Here is a 20,864-nt window from a genome sequence, read left to right on the forward strand (position 1 = left end):
GTCCATCAAATCATCTCATGAAGTCAAATATGCCATCATCATACCAAAATGCACAACAACATAAGGAACATATAAATTATGAAAACTCATTTTTATACAAAACAAGAATTTTCTCAAGAACATGCATAACATAAGTAGGTCATGGAAATTTTTCTAACACATTCATGACTCCACAACATAAAACAAGCACAAAAATTGGAACTCTTGGTCTCAAGCTAGAATAGGAATAGAAGGAAGGGATGAGGATATCGGGACTCTCGATCAATTTTGCTATCTAAGCACGTGATCTACCCCTTGGGAGTAAGCCCCTTTACTAAACCTCAAATACTACTCCTTTCAAACAAACCCAAAGCATCCCCAAGACTCATTATAACCTTGTCAGGTTCTAAAAACAATAGAGGTCTAACAACCATACATCCAAACCCTAACAAGGTTAACAAGAATAACTCTATGGGACAAGGAAATTTATTGAACACATATAACATTCAAGACTCCACAATCATGAAACGAGTCTAGGAAGACCCATGACATAGATTGAAACCCTAAGTTTTTGGGGGATTTCGGAAACTTGAAATCATCATTTGAAAGGGCTCCTTGAATGAAACTTAATCAAGGATGAATACTACCATACCTTATAAAGATTTCCACACAAAATTTGAAGAAGTAAGGCTGCTCCTTGAACCCTAAGCTTGACCTTGTTCTGGCTCTTCAATGGAGTTTCTAGAGAGAGAATATTTGGAGAGGAGGGGTGGTTATAATTTGGGGTCTTGAGATATAATGAGTTAATAGGGTGTTTAATGACTTAAAATACTTTATATATATGTATAAATACTATATTAAACAACCCCTACTTAAAACTAATTAAAAACGATTTACTTAAATGACCCCTTGATTGGTCGAGACTTGACAGCATTATAGGTGGGACTCACGAAACCCCACCCACAGACCGTGGATAGGTCCACGAGCCGTACTGGCTATCTGTGGTTTGGTTTTGGAAATTGTCATTTAGGCCCTTGACCTACGGAGCAGGCCCACGAGGCGTGGATGGACCTACAGGGCGTAGGTCTCATCCATAGCCCATAACTTTTTGGCAACAAGGGCAGATTTGGGGAGCTTTGGGGGTTAGGCTTTAAGGTCCTCCTCAAGGACCCTTGGTTGGTCCTTGGGGAGTCGTACCTTGACATTTAACCCCTAAACCCCTCAATCTAAACTCGGGAAGACATGCATTTGCAGTTGAACTATAACATAGTGTCAGTAAATTCATCTTGCAATAGATTTACAACATTATGCAAATGAATTATCTCTTGAACTTTAAGTTCACATTTTTTTAACGAGGATCTAGATAATTCATAATTCATCTCACACATAATTTTTAGTTGTCAATCATCCCTCCCCTAATGTTAGAAAATCTAACATTCATCCTAACCTTATTTGGGAATTCATCTTTGTGCGTGGTAGAACAATTAAAATCACAATCGCATATGCAACGTTTTAGATGAAAATTATTTGGTTCCTGATGCTGAACCTATTTTGATAGGAGAACCTTGTTGGCTTGATGCATACAAGTGTTACTATATGTTAAATAAATTTATCTCATACCAATTTTCTTTTGGGAGATTTGTTCTCATTGCCAATGATTTAGCTATAATTGGACGCATACAATTTCTGCTACACCAACCAGCATTATCTATATAATTTTGTACTTTGAAATTATGCTCTTGATTTAACAATTCAAGCAAACAACCTTACAAAAACCAATTTGTAAGTTGATAGCAAAGCACATGGAACCATACCATAGATGCAACTATTAAAACTATATAGTTACAAATGGCCCATATGACAGGTGAACGAGCCCATATTCACCTTTTAAATGTTCCAAAATTTTAGGGAATACAATCTCAACCTTAGCTGATACAATGATAATTTAATCATGAGTACAAGAAACACATGAGAATTCTTGAAGAATTTTTTTTATTTCTTCAATATATAACCACGTGAATTCTCAATTACTTTTGCATCATATTTTAACCGAAATGGTCAATCGGTTTTGCCAACTAATTTTTATTCTAGTAAACTTATAGTTTACTTTTGCATGTGATTCCATCATCATGCTCATGTTTGTATAGAACAGACAAGATGAAAAGGCGAGTAACCTTTTACATAAATATTCATAATCCGCTTTGGTTGTAGTAATCTGAAGATATTAAATCTTCTCATACTTTATAGTCTCAATATTTCTTTTCAATTCATCCGAAACTTAAAAAGTTTCTTTTGAGACTTACTACAATCCCAATATTATTTCTCCAATAATAACACAATAACTCTTAGAGCTTACAATTAATTTTGTGTACTATCACATATTCCATGACACCATCCATATGGTGAATATCTCCTTCAAGGAGAAAATTATATTATTATTGTCATGGTCAAAATTATTATTCTTACTTTACTTTTGTCGTACTATAGGTACACAACCAATGACAAAATTATAATCGCACAATAATATTATTTGATCATGCCACAACCTTTATAGGCAAGAATTACTTCTTTCATTTGCCCTTTCGGTAGTTCACAATAAACTTACCATAATATTTATGACGTATAAACGTACACGACCATTGACCAATCATACCAAATAAAGTTTATTTATTTCTCTCAAACCTCTCATAGAGGTGAGTTATGGCATATTTCCAACCATACATGAATGTGTGTGTGTGTGTATATATATATATATATATATTATTTTTCTCTCATATTTTGACACATTCATTTGTCAAGAATGGGCAAACATTCACGATGCTTATTACAAGTCACAATCTCTTCATGAGTTGACCATAACCATTTATATATTATTTTTTCCCATATTTTGACACATTCATTTGTCAAGAATGGGCAAACATTCACGATGCTTATTACAAGTCACAATCTCTTCATGAGTTGACCATAACCATTTATACGTGTCATACCTATATATTTGGCATATTTACTTGACCCACCTCAACATCACTTTGAAAGGTAAAGTGCACCATCATTTTATATTTTTTTTATTTTGATGGAGGATTTATAAAATTACCAAATTATTAGGTCATACGAGAACCACATGTCCAATGACCTTTCATATTAGTTTGATGACAAAAATTATCTTTACATTTTGAATTATTATTTTGAGAACTCATAGTGTTCTTTTTACCACAATAATGACTATTATTATTATGTCGTCCTTCTATGCCCTTATTCATACATTCAATCATTTGTCCTCTTTCAAACTTATTATTAGTTTCTACCACATTCATACAATAGAATGGAGCAAATCAATTGGGCATATTTCAAAGTTATCATATACTACTATCACATTCTCTTCAAGGAGTGGAGCAAATTCACTGGGACGAATTTCATGACTTTTCATCAAAAATATATTATTTTTACCTTAGTCATTATTATATCATCACTATGGTGCACTGAGACTCAAAATCAATGTCTTGTCCCTATAAAGGTGTGTTAGAAACTCAAACCCAATACTTTATCATCATGGTACATCAGAATCTTAACTTAATATCTTATAATATTGTGGTGCATCGAGACATTAATATGATATCTTACCCTCTTGAATCGATGAAACTTAAATCCACCGTTTACCCTCATCCAATGACATAATAGGTCAAAGATCATTCTTATTCAATTAGTATGCACCAATAAAAATAATACTCAGTGCACCAAACCTTTTATTTGCGTCATCAATTTATTGACACAAAAAGAGGCTAGACAATTCTCACTATAAATAATAAATAAATTACACGCAGATAAGCCGCAAAATAATTGAATACATTTATCAACTCCAAAATAGATCGACTTTGTCATTTACTATATTCCTTTACAATTTATTCTTATTTATAATGAATAACTCAAAAATGATTTCATTGTATAGTTTCATACTAAAAAATATTTATCACACTAAAATAAAATTGCTTACTGTTGTTCCAATTTACATGTGATGTACCCTTAGTGTTCCACACACATCTAAAAAAACATCAACTAGCTTATGAAATAGCCAAAATAATATTTAATGTTAACCAACGAATTGCTCAAAATGACAACAATGAGCACAATCATAAAGAGAGCATAAAATAGGTTCAAATATACAATATGAAAAATACATAATACTAGTTACTCACCTTGTTTAAAAAAATAATAAATCAACACAACCTCAATAACATAAATAACTTACCTTATTTCGGAGAGCAAATAAAATGTAATCTTGAAATGATAAAGTGATTAGAACTTCGTGCTGATAACGTGTTATAAAATTAAGCCCAGAACAATATAATTATAAAGAGAAGAAGACACGATAAGTAGATGAAGGAGAAAACTTTTCTTCTTATTCAAGTGTATCATACATGGAGAATAATATATATTTATAAGTAGAGAAATCACTTCAAAGGCCACCATGATAAATACCAAATTAGATACATTGTTATCCCAAAAAGGTTCATATCACCTTGGGAACACACAAACACGAATGTTAGTTCATGAATAAACTAAATGGACAATCTACTAACTATTCAATGGATTTATAACAAATTTTTAATTATGCTAATTTATTTCAATATAGAACACCATGAGTTGATTTACTTAATTAGTATTTCTCACTGTTATTTGTTCAAAAGATAAAGTTTATCCTTTTATGAATAATTTGTTACATGAATTCAAAAAAATAAACTATCATAATTTTTAAAGAAGTTGATAATAATCTCTCTCTCTCTCTCTCTCTCTCTCTATATATATATATATATATATATATTTATAAAGCTGAATATAGAAAAGTTGATGTGGCATCTCTCTCCGGCCACCATTTCATTTTATCTTTTTCCTCAATTTTTTGTTTTTTTAAATTTATTTCCTAATATAATAATCTAGTAAATACCTCCAATGTATCTATTAACCTACAATTAAAGAGGATAATGAAAGTTTTAACATAAAGAATATATTTATTGTTGCAATAGAAAATGAACTGTTATAACAGTTTTGTAATCAACCAATTAAAAAAGTATAAAAAAATATGTAGGAGATCACATAATCTGTAAGTAACTTGACAAAAAGGAAGAATCATTGGAACATAAGATTTACCACTTCAGGAAAATTAATTTTTTGAAAAGTTTTACTACCTTAGATAGATCAAATTTTTGCTTTGTTTGTACAAATAAAACTAGGCTGGAGAGCACATATTCTGAAGGTAAATTGACAAAATGGAAGAATTATTGCAAGAGCAGATTTACTCCTTCAGGTAAATTCAATTTTTGTTTTATTTGTGTAAATAAACATTATGCAGGAGATGAAATCAAGAACTCATAGCAAGAGATATTTTACTAACTCAAATTAAAAAAAATGATTTGTTTGTATGAATGAATTCGTTAGAATATACCTGTGTAGATTTGATCATTTTATGCCAACAAGAATTATAACAAGCGGATCTAGCAAAATAAGAATGAAATCCTATTTAAAACTTCAATATACTTGAAGATCGAAAAACATCAAAATGTCTTCTAACATTCAACTTGTGAACCATGGAAATGATGCCACCATGAAATATTAATTCTCTCATTCTATTCTTTTTGATTTACAAATAACGACAAAGCTCTCTGAAAGCTAATTTAGAGATGAGGAGTAGAGATCTCCTAATAAACAAAAAATTCGTCAACTCCTTCACTTTGTCTCTTTTTCTAATGATGATGGAATGTTATCTCTTCATGAAAAGAGAAAGAGACAGTATTTTAAGATTCTTTCAAAGATATTGATCTAAGAAGAAAAATCATGTAATAATCATTTTTCTTTAAAATAAAAGACTTTTGAAAGGATTTTGCGCTATAATTCCTTCTACAAGAAAATATATATTGAGAAGAAAAGAATCATTTTGATTGAGAAACTTACAGAAAGAATGATAAGTGGTTCAAGGGTAAGAAGAATTATTTAGAGAGAGAACCAATTTATTTCTGAAATTCCTATTAAATTAGGAAGGAATAAGGAAAAAATAAGGAGAAATGTATATTCTAATTCCTTTTTCTTCCCTTAAAAACGTCTTTTTATTCCCCCTCCCTTAAAAACGCTTTTTGTTTAATTTTTCCTTATTTATCTTTAATTAAGTTTGTTTTATTTTTTTTATATATTTTCAATTAAAGTCTGTTTTATTTTCTTTTATATATTGTCAATTGAAGTTTTTTTATTTTCTTTTATATATCTTTAATTAAAGTTTATTTATTAAAATTATATATATATATATATATATATATATATATATATATATATATATATATATATATGACATGACATTTTTTAGGCCTGAAATTTTATTTATATTTTTGTAGTTTTTTTGTTTTTAAATTTTATATTATTTTTTTAAATTCTAAAAGACTAAAAATTTCACTTTCAAATTTTATTGAATATCAAAGTGACCATATTTAATTCCATTCATCATATTCTATTTATTTTTTACTTCCTTACCTTAATTTGATCATTACTCTCATTTATATCATTTCCTTAAATCATTTTTTTTTACTTTTTTTTGTTTTTAAATTTAGTTATCTATAAAGTATTGAAATGATATGGAAAGTTATAAAAAAATTGATTCTCGTTTCTGATAAAAAATAATAATATGATAGTTTGAAAAAGAATGAGAAGGCAAGGAATGAAATTGAGAAAAAGTAAAAGGAAGGAAAAGAAAAAAAAAAGGAAAAAATAATAATTAAAAATACTACCATAAAAGAAAACACAAAAAAGGAAAGGGAGTTATACGCTACTCTTTGATTTATTTTGTTTTACTAATTACATCATTATCTTTCTATTTTTTATTTAACATTAAAATAGAAAAAAATTTATAAAAATATATAAACGAAACTTTCTAAGAATACTTTTATTTTTATTCACATAGCACATAAATAAAAAAATATTTTATAAAATCAAGAATAGGAGAGAAAAAATTAATTATAATTCTTGATCAAAGAAATATTTTTCATATAAATTTTACAGATAAAAAAATTAAGAAAGAATAGAAATTTCATAAACAATATTAAATTATGATAATAAGAAAGAGAGATGAATAAAAAAAAAAATCTTGGGAAACTTTAAAAATAAAAGGTAGAAAGAAAAAGTAATAAATTGTAATAATGTGAGGAGAGAGATAAATAAAATATTTTATTATTTTTAATTTTTAAATAACTTTTTAGATTAAAAGATAAATAATTGTAAAGAAGAAAATTTTCGTGAATAATAATAAGAATAAATTACGATGATAACGAGGAGAGATAATAAAATTTTCATTTTTAAAAAACTATAAAAATAGAAGGTAAGAAAATGATTTTAAAATAATAATAAATTATAGTAATAATGAGGAGAGATGAAAAACAATAAATTGTATTAATGGCAAGAACATAGATAAACAAGGTAAATATATTTATCATAATCATAATATAAAGGTGTGTACTATAAATATGTTAAACAATTACTACTAATTAAGATACTATTTATCACTTCTTTTGAGTTTTTAAACATAAATATAAATAAGAAAAAACAATAAAAGTCAAGAAAAGGAGAAAAAGGATAATTTAAATTCTTGGTCAATATATATATATATATATATATATCAAGAGAAAAATTTAAAAGAAAAGAAAAGGATTTATTTAAATAATATTAATAATAATAATAAATTAATAATAGTGATAATAAGGAGAAGAAATAAATAAGATTTACTTTAGACAACAAAAAGGGAATTAAAAAAAATGTTTTATAGCAACGAGAAAAAACAAAAAAGTAATTATAATAAATTGTACCAATAATGCAGAGAACGATAAATAAAATATTTAAGATCTATTTTTTTAAAAAGAAATTATAAATCAAAGGAAAGAAAACAATTAAGGAAAAAGAGAATTTTTTAAGAATAATTAATTATGATAATAATGAGGAGAGATCAACAAGAATTTTTATTTTTAAAAACTATAAAAATAGAAGGTGGAAAAAAGTAAATTGTAGTAGTAGTAATAATGAGGAGAGGTGAAAAATATTTACTATTTAATAAATTGTAATAATGGTGAGGAGAGAAATAAATAAAATATTTTATTTTATTTTTGTAGATTTTATAAATCAAAAGATAGTAAAAAATTTCAAAAAAGAAGAAAGAAGATAAATGATAATCCTGACCAAAGTGAGGTTCTACGTCAGTCTTTTATCTTCCACCTTTATATTTTCCTAAATTGAGATATCAATCTTCAATTATAGTACTTAATAATGATTAATAAACAAATTAATGTTTGTGCGTAATTGCAATACAAATTTAAAATATTTCTTTTATCTTGTGTTGCAATTTATTTCAATTTTCTACATTGAATAGATGAATTTTCGATGAATATTATGTATGATAAATATTTAAAAGTTATATTTTTTATACAAAATTTACTTCTACGACTTCGCTACAATAAACCTTTAGCCTAATGACCATTTGTGTTCTTTTCATTTTGTTCAAAAAATCAAACACATCATATAATGTATTTAATACTGTATGATCCATTTTTTTCAAGTGCATCAACAATTCAACAAAACGATTATGATTCAATTAAAAAATATATTTATTATTTTAAAGGGATAAGAGTCTGAAAAATATCCTAACTTTGGTCGAATTTGCTGTTGCGATACTAAACTTTCATGAGGACCTATTACCTCCCTAGACTATTTAATACCGTATTTTTTACCCCTTAAACTATTTAATAGTGTATTTTAAAGCTATATATGTGCCCACGTGGACACATTACTATTTATAATTTTGCATTATTTTTTATGTCCACGTGGGCAAATATATATGTTTAAAATACGGTATTAAATAGTCTAGGGAGGTAATAGGTCCTTATGAAAGTTTAGTATTACAACAACAAATTCGACCAAAGTTGAAATATTTTTCAAACCCTTATCCTTATTTTAAATTACGATTCTAATCAATAGCAAAAAAAAATTCACACTATATTGAATTATTTCAACAATTATTATTACATTGCTTAAATTGTATTTAATAATAACTAGAACTTAAAACTTAAATCTATTTGAATTTGAAAATTAGAAATGATTTATTTAAATATTTTTAACTATTTTTTTCTCATCGCGCGAAGCACGAACATTTTCACTAGTAAGAATAATAATAGGATATAATGAGCATTTAATTAGGATTTAAAAAAAAGCTTGGAGGAGAGTATCCTATTTTATTTGGTAATTACTTAATTGATGTGTTAAAAAAATAATTTTGTGAAGGGATGACCTAAAGAGAAGGAGAAATTATAAATAAAAAAACCCTCACATGACAGTAATTAATAGTTTTGGAAAGTATTAAAGTGAAAATAGAAAGGAAAACGGTGTAATTGGAGAAAAGGAAGAAGATGGGTTGCTTCGATTGCTTCGATGGAGGCAGCAAAAGAGAACAAAGGAGAGAAGAAGAACAATTAGCCTCCGAAGAAGCTCGTGCGAGAGCTGCCGAAGCCGCCCAAAAAAGGCAAATATCTTCTTTGCCCTATCAATTTGTTTTCATTTCTTATGCATATACTGGATTCATGTAATCAATTTTAATTTAGTTTGATCTAGCAGAATAAACATATGATATGGGCTAAAAATCACCTTTAAGTTTTCGCTTTACCACATATAAATGAACTACAAATTTGCTCGTAGTAATACTCCCTTCATTTAGTTGACGATAAGGACGAAGATGGACATAGACCCCAATCACCAATATTGAAGACCACAACCCTGCGATCCTTGTCTGCGTTAATCTTTATACGCTCTTGGGTTTGCAAGAAATTGGCCTTCAAAATAGCTAAGACTTCTATCTTGTTGGAGAAAAGAGGCACACACAACAATATTAGTTGAACCATCCTGGAAAAATATGGAAACAATTGGAGGGGCACGACCATAAACTACTTCAAATGAAGTTAACTTAGAGCTGTGTTGGTATGACATATTATACCAAAATTCCTCCCAAGATAACAGGGAAAATCAAGTGGGTGGGAGTATAAGGAGCAATGCACCGAAGATACATCTCTAAACACTTACTAATACCCCCGGTTTGGCCATCTGAATGGGTAATACGGTGAACTCAAAGCAAGCCATGTCCCTTGGAGTCTGTGCAGTTCTCGTCAAAATTCAGAGAGAAATAAGGGGATCATGATCACAAACAATGGTGACAAGGAATCCAGGTAAATAAACAAATTCCTGAACAAACACCATAACAACTTTTTGTCTATTAAATTTGGCCGGCAGGGCAATAAAGTGGCCATATTTGGAGAGACAATCTATAATCAGCAATATAACAACACGATGTTGCGATAGAGGAAGTCCAGTTATGAAATCCATTGAAATATCTTCAAAAATAACATTTGGAATGGGCAATGGGGGATAACAAACCAGTAGGTTTCAAGGTCGAGTCTTTCATTTGTTGATAGGTTTGACACTCCAAGACAAACTTTTGTACATCGGCGCACATTCCCGTCCAATGGAAATTGGAAAAAAGACGATGAAATGTGCGCGAGACATCCGCATGACCCATGACCCATGACCCCCAACTTTGAAATAGTAGAACTCAGCAAGCAACAAGGATCGAAGGTTAGCATCTTGAGGAATAACCAATTGCTTCGAAATACAAGCAGTCCTTCTTGAAAAGAAAAATGCAGCAGAGAAGTGGAATGCAAATTCAAGAATCAAGAGTTGTTGTAATGTAATTAATCCTTCATCAGTTTTGTTTAGGCACATAATTGGTCTAGCAAGGCCAATTCAGTGACGGCCAAAGTCAAAGTTTGAAGAACAAGAACTCGTGACAAGGCATCTATAGCAGAGTTAAGTTTTCCTGACTAATAGCGAATCTCAAAATTGTAGCCAACAAGTTTACTTAGCCAACATTGCTGCTCTAGAGTTTGTATTACTTGGCTGATGAGGGACTTTAAAGGGTTGTTTGTCAGTGATGATCAGAAAACGACGACCCACCAAATATTGTCGCCTTTTTTGAACGGTTCGAGTGATGACAAACATTTCCCTATTGTAGGTAGAAGAAACTTGCATCGTAATGGAAAGCTTTTGACTGAAAAATGCTATAGGATGACCCTCTTGGGATAGAACTGCTCCAATCCCTATGCCAGACACATCAGTTTCCACAGTAAATACTTTGGAAAATCTAGTAATGAGAGGACAGGGACAGAACTCAAAACCTCTTTAAGTTGAAGAATGTAGCTGATGTCGACTCAGTCCAAATAAAAGAGTCCTTCAACAAGTCTGCAAGAGGAGAAGCTAACTGTGCATAACCTTTGACACTCATAGATGGTCATAGCGCGTCAAGCCAAGAAAACCTCTAACCTCCATGAATGAGGTAGGCAAAGGCGAAGAACAGAAGAATGTCATATAAAAAAAACAACACGAATTGACGAAGGAATGTTTTAAAATAGAATTCATGGTGGATTGGAAAGTGGAGGGAGCATTTTACAGGCCAACTGGCATGACAGTGAATTCAGAAAGGCCGTCATAGGTGCGAAAAGCAGTTTTCTCGATGTCCGGTGAGTGAAGGCGAATTTGGTGATAACCAGCCAAAAGGTCCATTTTAGAGAAAAAAATAAGCATTGTGTAATTCATCTAATAATCATCAACTATTGGTATAGGATTGATAAACTGATATAGATTGATAAACTGACTTTCAGGCCACAAGAGGGGTTTGTTCCTCAAATTCTTGGAATAAAACAGAGCAAAAAAAGAGAAAACAACTAGAAAGAGGGAGGTTCTGGATCAACACTCTAAGGAACAAAAAGTAAGCAAGATCATTCACACCCTTTTCTCTGTGCCTTAGCCTATTTATGCTATTCTGTGTAAGGCTGAACTTGTCCCATTCTCTAGCGGCTTGGCAGAGGAGATATTCTTTTGGGATTTGGGTACACATAGTGGTTCGGATACTTTTGCAATTGCTTATCCCTCTTGCTACGTCTAAGGGTCTTTGACGTGTCCCGCTGATTTGTAAGTTGTAACAGTATCAAACTATAATCTTCCCCATTTTACCCTTAATGACACGCTTTTATAGCCACTGCAATCTCATGGAATGTTTAAGAACAAGCGGACAGAGTAAAAGTTTCCCTGCATCAAATCCATAGCAGATAATTCTTTTCAAAATGACAAAAAAGGAATTCAGTTACATTCATAAAGGGTCCTGTGTACAATGCATGAAATCCTCATTGGCTTATATCGTTGACAGATTTTCATGCATCTCTGTTACTTTCTTAATACCTGCTGTTTAGTCCTTGTAAATTTTATAGGTCTGATTTGGTTAACAACTTCTGTGCCCAAGAGGAGTTTTGGAATGATATGTAACATACACAATTTCTGTGATGGCTTTAGAAGAAGAATGAGGGAGATACCAAGGTTCACGAAAAGTGGAGGGAGATTATGATTTCTGTTCAAGAGGGATGGATTTCAAATAATTTCCACGGTTTTAGAGAAGAGGAAAGACTTTCTTACCTCAAATATGCTTCTTCACTTGTATCTTCACGTAGTAATTAATGGTAAGGGACTTCACCACTTTAAGAAAATTAAAGTGATAAATGGAGGAAGAACAAAGAGGAAGTGAAAAAATGGTTGGTAAAGTCAGAGAATATTGAGTTTGTTTGGTTCTTTGAGGACTGAGGAGAGAGTGGAAGAGAATGTTTCTTCTTTTCTTCAACTTCAAATAAATTTGCATCCAAGGAAGCAAAATTAGTTTTTCCGCTCTCTCTCTCTCTCTCTCTATATATATATATATAGTTTTAAAAGCATAATAGATGATGATCCACTTCTTCCTCCTTTCTCATGTTCCCAAACACAGTACCAATAAGGGCTACAACAACAAACCCAATGCAATATCTCAAAGTAGGGTCTGGGGAGGGTAGAGTGTATGCAGACCTTACCACTACCTCTCCGAGGTATAGGGGTTGTTTCCAAAAAATACCATTAAGGGCTGAGAGGAAGAAAAGTTGAGCCCTTTAGTTATACATAGAGCTCCTTTAGGCTTATAATACAATTAACTGATCTGTATAGGCAATATTTTAGCTTAGTACATTCTATCTGAATTACTAACCATGTGAAGTTTATCAAGATTGATATCTGTATAACCATAATCTCAAAAATCTGAGCTCAAACACTTCATTAAAATATATATTGGCTCATGCATATAACATTAATGTCATTTTAACGAAGCACAGAAGGCATGATAATTATTTTGTGAAAAATACTATTAACTGATACATACCAAGACTGACACTCTCAGGCACGAATACCAAGATATGTCATAAACCATTTTAGAACCATCCTTTCCCTCCGGTGATCCTTACGGTCACCGGAAATAATCACTGTTTTATTTCTTTTCTCAAACCTTCTCTAGAAAATGGAAGATTGTATCTATTTTGCAGTTGGCTATAAGTCTTTTGATATCAACCGAATCACAGGGACATCAGGGGAGTGGTATGAATGGACAGAAAGGAGCAGAAAGGATATCACTAGAACTTCCTTCAGCAAGAGATCGATGATCTGGATCATGCAAGTACTGAGGGGAGCATCTAAGATGAAAGGGAATGTGGTCAAAAGGTGGAAGAAGACAGAATCTTTCTGAGATCTTCTGTGCCAGAAATTTTAACAAATTTGGGAGATATATCAGTTTAATAAATGTGAGGGGAAGAGGAAGGTCAGTCATAATCATCCTAGAACTTACTATTAACTCCGGCTAGGAGTTCATAGCAGAGAAGGTGGATAGATTCTTACTTACCCAGAAGATGGAGGAGAACAGAATTGAGCAGAGACTAGTGGATGACAAAATTCCCTACGCAGAAGCACTCAAAAGTGGCAAATGGATAAATAGGAGTGGCAGTGAAGTTAATGTGGAACCAACATTAATGGTGGAGGGTCCCATTCACATTGATGACAACATCAGCACAATAAGTGAAGTATTGAAACGGAGCTTGGTGGGTTTCTTTGAAGTGAGGGATGAGAACTACCCTACGTTGTCAGAAATTAGAAGATGGACAAGCAGCATCTGGAAAATCAATCATGGTTTAAACATTTACGAAATGGGGAAAGGAAGATTCCTCTTCGAATTCGCGAGCAGGAACACAGCAGAACATGTGATAATTGGAGACTGGACTCAAAATGAGACTTTTCTCCGGCTAGAATGGTGGAGTCCGGCATCAGGACTAGGGTGGTGGGTCTTCCTCTACACCTCTGGTCGGAAAAAGTTTTTAGGACCATCGGAAACCTTTGTGGTGGTTGGATCGAAACAGAGGAAGAGACAAAGCTTCGTAACCATCTCAAATGGGCAAGAATTCGTGTGCAAGGAGATGGTTCGAAAATCCCTAAAGAGGTGTCCATCAAAAGTGCCGGCATGATTTTTGTCTTACAGTTGTGGACTGAAACTCGGGTGAGGCTTTACACTGGAGAAGACAAAGGACCCAATCCTTCGGTCTAGCAGATTTCAGCTCTTTGCTCTCAGGATAATAAGGGGAAACCTGCAGCTGACAGTCTGAAGTCACATGCTTCTTTGGTCCAGCAGGTTCCAATTCTTTACCCTAAGGAAAATAAAGGAAAACCTGCAATTGACAGACTGTGAAGTCACATACTTCTGATTTCGCCAATACAAGTGGATTTAAAAATCTCTCAATACACAGGTGGGCCGGGTTCTGTTTGCAAATGAGACTGGGCCAATTTCTTCTGAAAATAAAAGCCCAATTTCAATTAAAGAAAATTCCAATGAAAAGCATAAGTGGGCAGGTGAGGAGCATGTGAGTCTTTTTAAAGACTTAAGCAATCTAAAACTGAAAGCTTATGATTTCCTCACGACATTCAGTGACTGGGAAAACAAAGTACAACAACTTGACACCTCTAGCACGCCAGAGGAGATCAGAATGGGAATTTCAAACATGCAAACGGAGGCAGTAGTCGACCTAAAATAAATTATCCACAGAAGATAGAGTTGATGATACAAGGGCTTGTGAATCGCAAGAAGCTGAAAGGGACTTACAAATCCAACCGATAATCGACGTAGAGCCTGTGAATATTCAATCACCCAACACCCAAGAAGTAGTGGAAACCGAAGCTTCAAATTGGGTTAACTCCCATATCTTAGAGCTGAGCAACACTTACGGGGTAGCTTTTGTAGGTTTTGAGAAAGAAACACTAGCTCTTCTTATGAGAATTGATGAAAGGAAAGCTGCTTTAGATAAAAAAAAAAGGCCCAGAGAAGACAACTACAACCCCAAAAAGTAGAGGAATTGGCAAGAATGAGTTAAGAAATCTGAAATCGAACTTGAATGAAGTGGTAGAAGGGGTCAGGAACAGGGGGAGAAATTTATCTTTGATTTATAAATGAAAGTCAAATTAACCACTTGGAATGTGAGGGGGCTCAATAGACACAGTAACAGAGTACTGATCAAAAGTTTATTTCAGAAGTGGAAGGCAGACATATATTGCTTGCAAGAAACAAAAGTACATATGGGAGTAGAAGACTTAGCCAAACAACTTTGGTCATGCAGATGGATGAAATGTGGGTATATGGAGGCAGAAGGAAGCAAAGGGGGAATCTTAATCATGTGGGACAGTAGAAACTGGAGGGGGACTCAAGTCGAGATGGGCCAACATTCCATAACCTATGAATTTGTCTCAACTCAAAACTCTTTCACCTGGTACTTAACAGGGGTGTATGCTCCAGATTCCAGAGAAGAGAAATTGGCTTGCTGGGAAGAGATATCTGCAGTTAAAGAATTATGTGGAGGACCTTGGGTGGCATGTGGTGATTTCAACACAATCAGAAGTATGGGGAAAGAAGAGGGTGCAATAGAATCACTAATGTAATGACTGATTTTACGAGTTGGATTGAAGAAATGGAACTGCATGATCCTCACATGAGTGGAGGAAAATTCACATGGTTCAGAGGAGTTAACCATCCTAGTGCGGCTAGACTCGATAGATTCTTGTTCTCTATGGAGTGGGAAGAGAGCTTTAAGAACATTAGACAAAAGCTGATGCCTAGAGCAGTGTCTGATCACAGCCCTGTCACTCTAGAATGTGGAGACTGGGAACATAAAAGATCAAACTTTAAGTTTGAAAATTGGTGGTTAAAAGTGGAGGGGTTCAAGGAATTGGTACATTCATGGTGGAATGAGTTCACTGTGGAAGGATGTCCAGATTACAAGCTAAATGTTAACTTAGAATGCTCAAACATAAGCTGAAAGATTGGAGCAAAACCAAGTTCAGGGAAATGACCAACAAAAAGAACAGTTTACTAGAAGAATTGGCAGGAATTGATCTGACAATGGAAAGCAGGGACTTGTCTGAGGAAGAAATGATGCTAAGAGCAATCATTGTAGTTGAATTGGAAAATATGGCTAAAAATGAGGAAGCAAAATGGAGACAGAAATCCAGAGTGTTGTGGTTGAAACAGGGTGACAACAACACAAAGTTTTTCCAAAGAATGGCAACTGCTCACAGAAGATTTAACACTATTGACAGATTAGTGGTTAGAGGAGAAGAAATTGTAAAGCCCGATGAAATCAAGACTGCTATGGTTGAGTTTTATAAAACACTTTACTTAGAATCAGAAAGTTGGAGGCCAGGTTTCGACATGATAGATTGCCCAACCATTTCACAAGAGGAACAAGATTGGCTTCAAAGACCTTTTTCTGAAGAAGAGGTGCTAATGTAATCAAGCAATGTGATGGAGTCAAAGCCCCGGGCCCAGATGGTTTGACAATGAGTTTCTTCGAAGTTTGTTGGGACACTGTGAAGTAGATCGGATCTACTGGGAACTGTTCATAACTTCCATCAGAAAGAGTTATTTGAAAAGTCTTTCAATGCCACCTTCATAGCCTTAATACCAAAGAAAGCTGGAGCTGAGGAGCTTAAGGATTTCAGACCTATCAATCTAATAGGAAGTGTCTACAAGATACTTTCCAAACTTATTATTGAAAGGTTGAAGTCTGTTATGGGGAAATTAGTAAATGAACATCAAATGGCATTTCTAAAAGGCAGGCAGATTATGGATGTGGCTCTCTTAGCAAATGAATTAGTGAATTCCAGAGAGACAAAAATTTCCAGGGATCTTATGCAAACTTGACCTAGAGAAGGCATATGACCATGTTAATTGAAGTTTCTACTGAAGGTGCTAGAAGACGTGGGTTTTGGTAAAAAATGGATCAACTGGATACGTTTCTGCATCTCTACTGTAAGGTTCTCTCTGATTATAAATGGCAATAATGAAGGCTTCTTTTCGTCTTAGAGGGGGTTGAGACAGGGTGATCCTATATCACCTTTTTTGTTTATCTTAGCTATGGAGGGGCTCAACCATATGATCAGGAGGGGAAGGGCAAATGGTTGGTTAAAGGGTTTCCAAGCTCAAGTGCAAGGACGTAGAGAAGATGAAAGGGGAGTCACACATCTGCTTTATGCAGATGACTCGCTAATATTTTGTGGAGCTGAAGTATCTTAGATTAGACATATTAGGGCTATCCTTACTATTTTTGAAGGCATTTCTGGACTGCATGTTAATTGGCAAAAGAGTTGTCTTTACCCAGTGAACAAAGTTGATAATATGGAGATATTAGCAACTAATCTTGGATGCTAGGTAGCTGCCTTACCCACAAAGTACCTAGGGATGCCCCTGGGTGCAAAGAACAAAGAGATAGAGGTTTGGAGAGAAGTGCTAGAGAGATGTGACAGGAGATTGGCAAGATGGAAGAGTCAGTATTTGTCCTTAGGTGGGAGATTAACACTAGTCAAATCTGTGTTGGATTCCCTTCCTTCCTATATGATGAGCCTATTTCCTATACTCTTTGTCACAAGAAGCAGGGGGGATTAGGTATCAAGAAACTCAACCTCCAAAACTCTTGTCTTTTGCAAAAATGGTTATGGAGGTTCTGTGCTGAAGATATGCCTTTATGGAAAAAAATCATCATTGAGAAATATGAACTTCAAAGCACTGGATCACTAAAGAAGTCCTTAGAACTTTTGGTTGTAGTGTCTGGAAGACTATTCGGAGACTTTGGCCCCAGTTTCAGAAAAATATTCAATTCAAGGTCGGTAATGGCGTGAAGATTGAGTTCTGGAATGAACTTTGGATAGGTGAAAGGAGCTTGAAATCTCTCTTTCCTGATCTGTTCCTCCTCAGTCAACAGAATAGGGCCACTATAGCTCAGATGTGGAGCATACAAGGTTGGAATTTCAACTTCAGAAGGGCACTAAATGATTAGGAGGTTCAAAGAGCTGCAAATTTTCTTATGGTGATAAATGATTTCAATGGAACTACCAATGCACCTGACAGACCAGTGTGGAAACTTCACAGCAAGGGTACGTTCACTGTGAAGTCATGCTATTGGTGGAGAAATACTGGCCAACTGCAGATTAGGAACTGGCCTTGGAAACTAATCTGGAAAGCCAAAGTCCCCTTAAAAGTTTCTTGTTTCGTGTGGTTAGTTTGCAGGAAAGCTTGTTTGACTTATGAAGTACTACAAAGAAGAGGTAGACAGATTTGCTCAAGATGTTTTATGTGTGACCAAGATGCTGAAATAAATAGCCATCTATTTCTACACTGTAAAACAGCTGCAAAGGAACGTGTTCTTGTGTATACTTGGAGTGAGTTGGGTGGCTCCCAAAACTACTAAAAGTATGATGGACTGCTGGAAAGAGATTGGAAGAAGAGAGTCAGAAGAGGACTGGTGGGAATTGATCCCTGCAAGCATCTGGTGGACATTGTGGAAGGAAAGGAATGCAAGAGGCTTTGAAGACAAAAGCAACAACATTCAAAAAATCAGAATGAATTGCCTTAGTCTTCTATATTTTTGGTGTAAACAGGATATGGTGGGGGATATAGAACTTTTTGATGATTTTATAGGGAAATTGTAAAGCTCCATAGACTAGTTCTTCTGGCCTTCTGTTTTTTGCCCTATGGGATGTAAGTGCTCACTCTTATCATTGCTTGGATGATGGAATTTTGTGAATACAGAGTTACTTGTTCCTCAAAAAAAAAAAGAAGGCATGAGATGTACCTCCCAGGAAAGATACTTAAATGTGACTAGGGATGCCTATTCTCATCCTAAGTACAAGCATATAAATATCTCACACTTGGTATTTGAACTTCTTAAGTTGATGAATCCATAACATTACATTCATATTATGCAGCTTCTAATTTCAAAAAAACTAAATATTATGCAGCTTCTTCTCACTTCATCAGTTTACTGCTACTGCTCTACCAGATCTAGAAAATAAAATGTTTGCTTGGCCTGAATTATCTATTGTTGTAACAGGCAAGAACAATATGAAAAATCTGCTGCAGGAAGAGCAGCACGTGCACAAATGGCAGCTGCTGCCAAGCAAGCAACGAATGCGAACCAAGGAGAACCAGTTCTTAAAGTACTTTCCTTCTTTCTAATTACTGATGGTCGCCGTTTTTTCTATTATATACTTAATATTTTTAATTGTATCTACTTCTCGTATTAGTTAAAAACAATACTCAAAGTTTTATTCCTCTATCATTGGCCCAAAATCTTTCTTTTGAGATTGATGCTTTACATGTCAAGTTTAAATACTCAAAGATATCTGAAAATAATACTTTGACCTTTGATCCGGTTTCAATTATCTGGATGCAGTGGCAGATGGGATGAGCATTAGCTCTCTTAGGTCAACTTCTTCCATTCATTGTAAGTATCATGACTAACCAAATTTCTAATATTCTTTTTCTCTTATTTCTTACTCCTTCCATTCCTTTTATGTGGCATTTCATTCCTTTTTAATTTGTTCCAAAAAAAATGACAACTTTCTATATTTGGAAACAATTTAACTTTAAACTTCTATCTTACTCTCAATGACAAACTTTTACAGCCATAGAGAAGTTGATAGCATGTTTAAGATCACAACTTCCAATAGTCATCATTTCTTTTTTAAACTCCGTGCGCAGTAATACCGACAGATAAAATAAAACCGAGGGAGTGTTTATATATAGTCTTGTGCATTTGACGATTGAAGCATACTTTTGCATGTGTGCACTAAAAGACTTTCGTTATGTCACTTAATGAATCATTATACCATGGTACATGTACATTAACTTTTAAAAAGTCTACCATCCAGACCTGCTAGTTCAATTTGGGATTATCAATGATGTGGATATTGAATGTAGAATCTTGAGGAGTAAGTAACATCTCAAGTGGAAATGCAATTAAGTATATTTTGGCCTGCCATTATTCATGTCTCCTGTTGCTGCAGATCTTCTGTTATTTTGTGGTCATCCTTCAGATGCCTCACAGTAGTCCATCTTTAAATCAAACCAGTCACAGCCTTCCCAACCTTTTCTTCCAATGGAAGTGTTACTGTTTCCGAGTTTTGGCGAAAACATCTTAGGTATCTCGTCCTCTCTTTTTCACAACAGATGAATGAAGTGTTCGTCTTTGTATGAAAAACTACAGTGCCTTCACTGTATCTTCTTTGAATGCAATTCAAAGTAAGACTCTGTGACTGAAATACAGGGGAGACACCAAGACTTGTTTAACTTTACTGAACATCTTTCAAGTTGTTTTACGTTTGTTTATATTCCCACATTTAAAAAAGTGAGTTTTTTCACGGGGTAAGGGTTTGTTGTCAATTAGAATTATTTGCAGTGCTGCAGTACATACTGGGACTGCTTTTATTACTGCCTATAGATAAATCATGTCTTTATAAATAGTACTTCACTTCATAAACTTTTTAAATCAGCTTTAGTTTCCATACGAGAAAGAACTGACATCTCGGATTCTTCACTTTCGGTGCTGCACTTGTGTTGACACGTCATGGTTGTGAGTGTGGGATCCTTACCCGAT

At 33.6% G+C, this 20,864-nt stretch overlaps 1 protein-coding gene across 1 annotated transcript; it reads left to right on the forward strand.

Moving 5' to 3' along the window:
* The first annotated feature begins 9,366 nt into the window (after window positions 1–9,366).
* LOC125823357 (uncharacterized) lies at window positions 9,367–20,593 on the forward strand. Its single transcript, XM_049502743.1, has 4 exons — window positions 9,367–9,523; window positions 19,320–19,425; window positions 19,662–19,712; window positions 20,275–20,593. Exons 1-3 carry the CDS (start codon window positions 9,411–9,413, stop codon window positions 19,674–19,676), a joined length of 234 nt encoding a protein of 77 aa, XP_049358700.1. The 5' UTR covers window positions 9,367–9,410; the 3' UTR covers window positions 19,677–19,712; window positions 20,275–20,593.
* The last annotated feature ends 271 nt before the right edge of the window (window positions 20,594–20,864 follow it).

Source organism: Solanum verrucosum, unplaced genomic scaffold, assembly GCF_900185275.1.
Source record: "Solanum verrucosum unplaced genomic scaffold, falcon-dt-bn FXZP01000095.1, whole genome shotgun sequence".
NCBI lineage: Eukaryota > Viridiplantae > Streptophyta > Magnoliopsida > Solanales > Solanaceae > Solanum > Solanum verrucosum.

Excerpts from the sequence above, each read along its gene's own strand:
- LOC125823357 (XM_049502743.1), top strand. The coding sequence starts at position 9,411 with ATGGGTTGCTTCGATTGCTTCGATGGAGGCAGCAAAAGAGAACAAAGG. Across the intron at positions 9,524-19,319 it reads GCCGAAGCCGCCCAAAAAAG|GCAAGAACAATATGAAAAAT; the intron begins GCAAATATCTTC and ends TTGTTGTAACAG.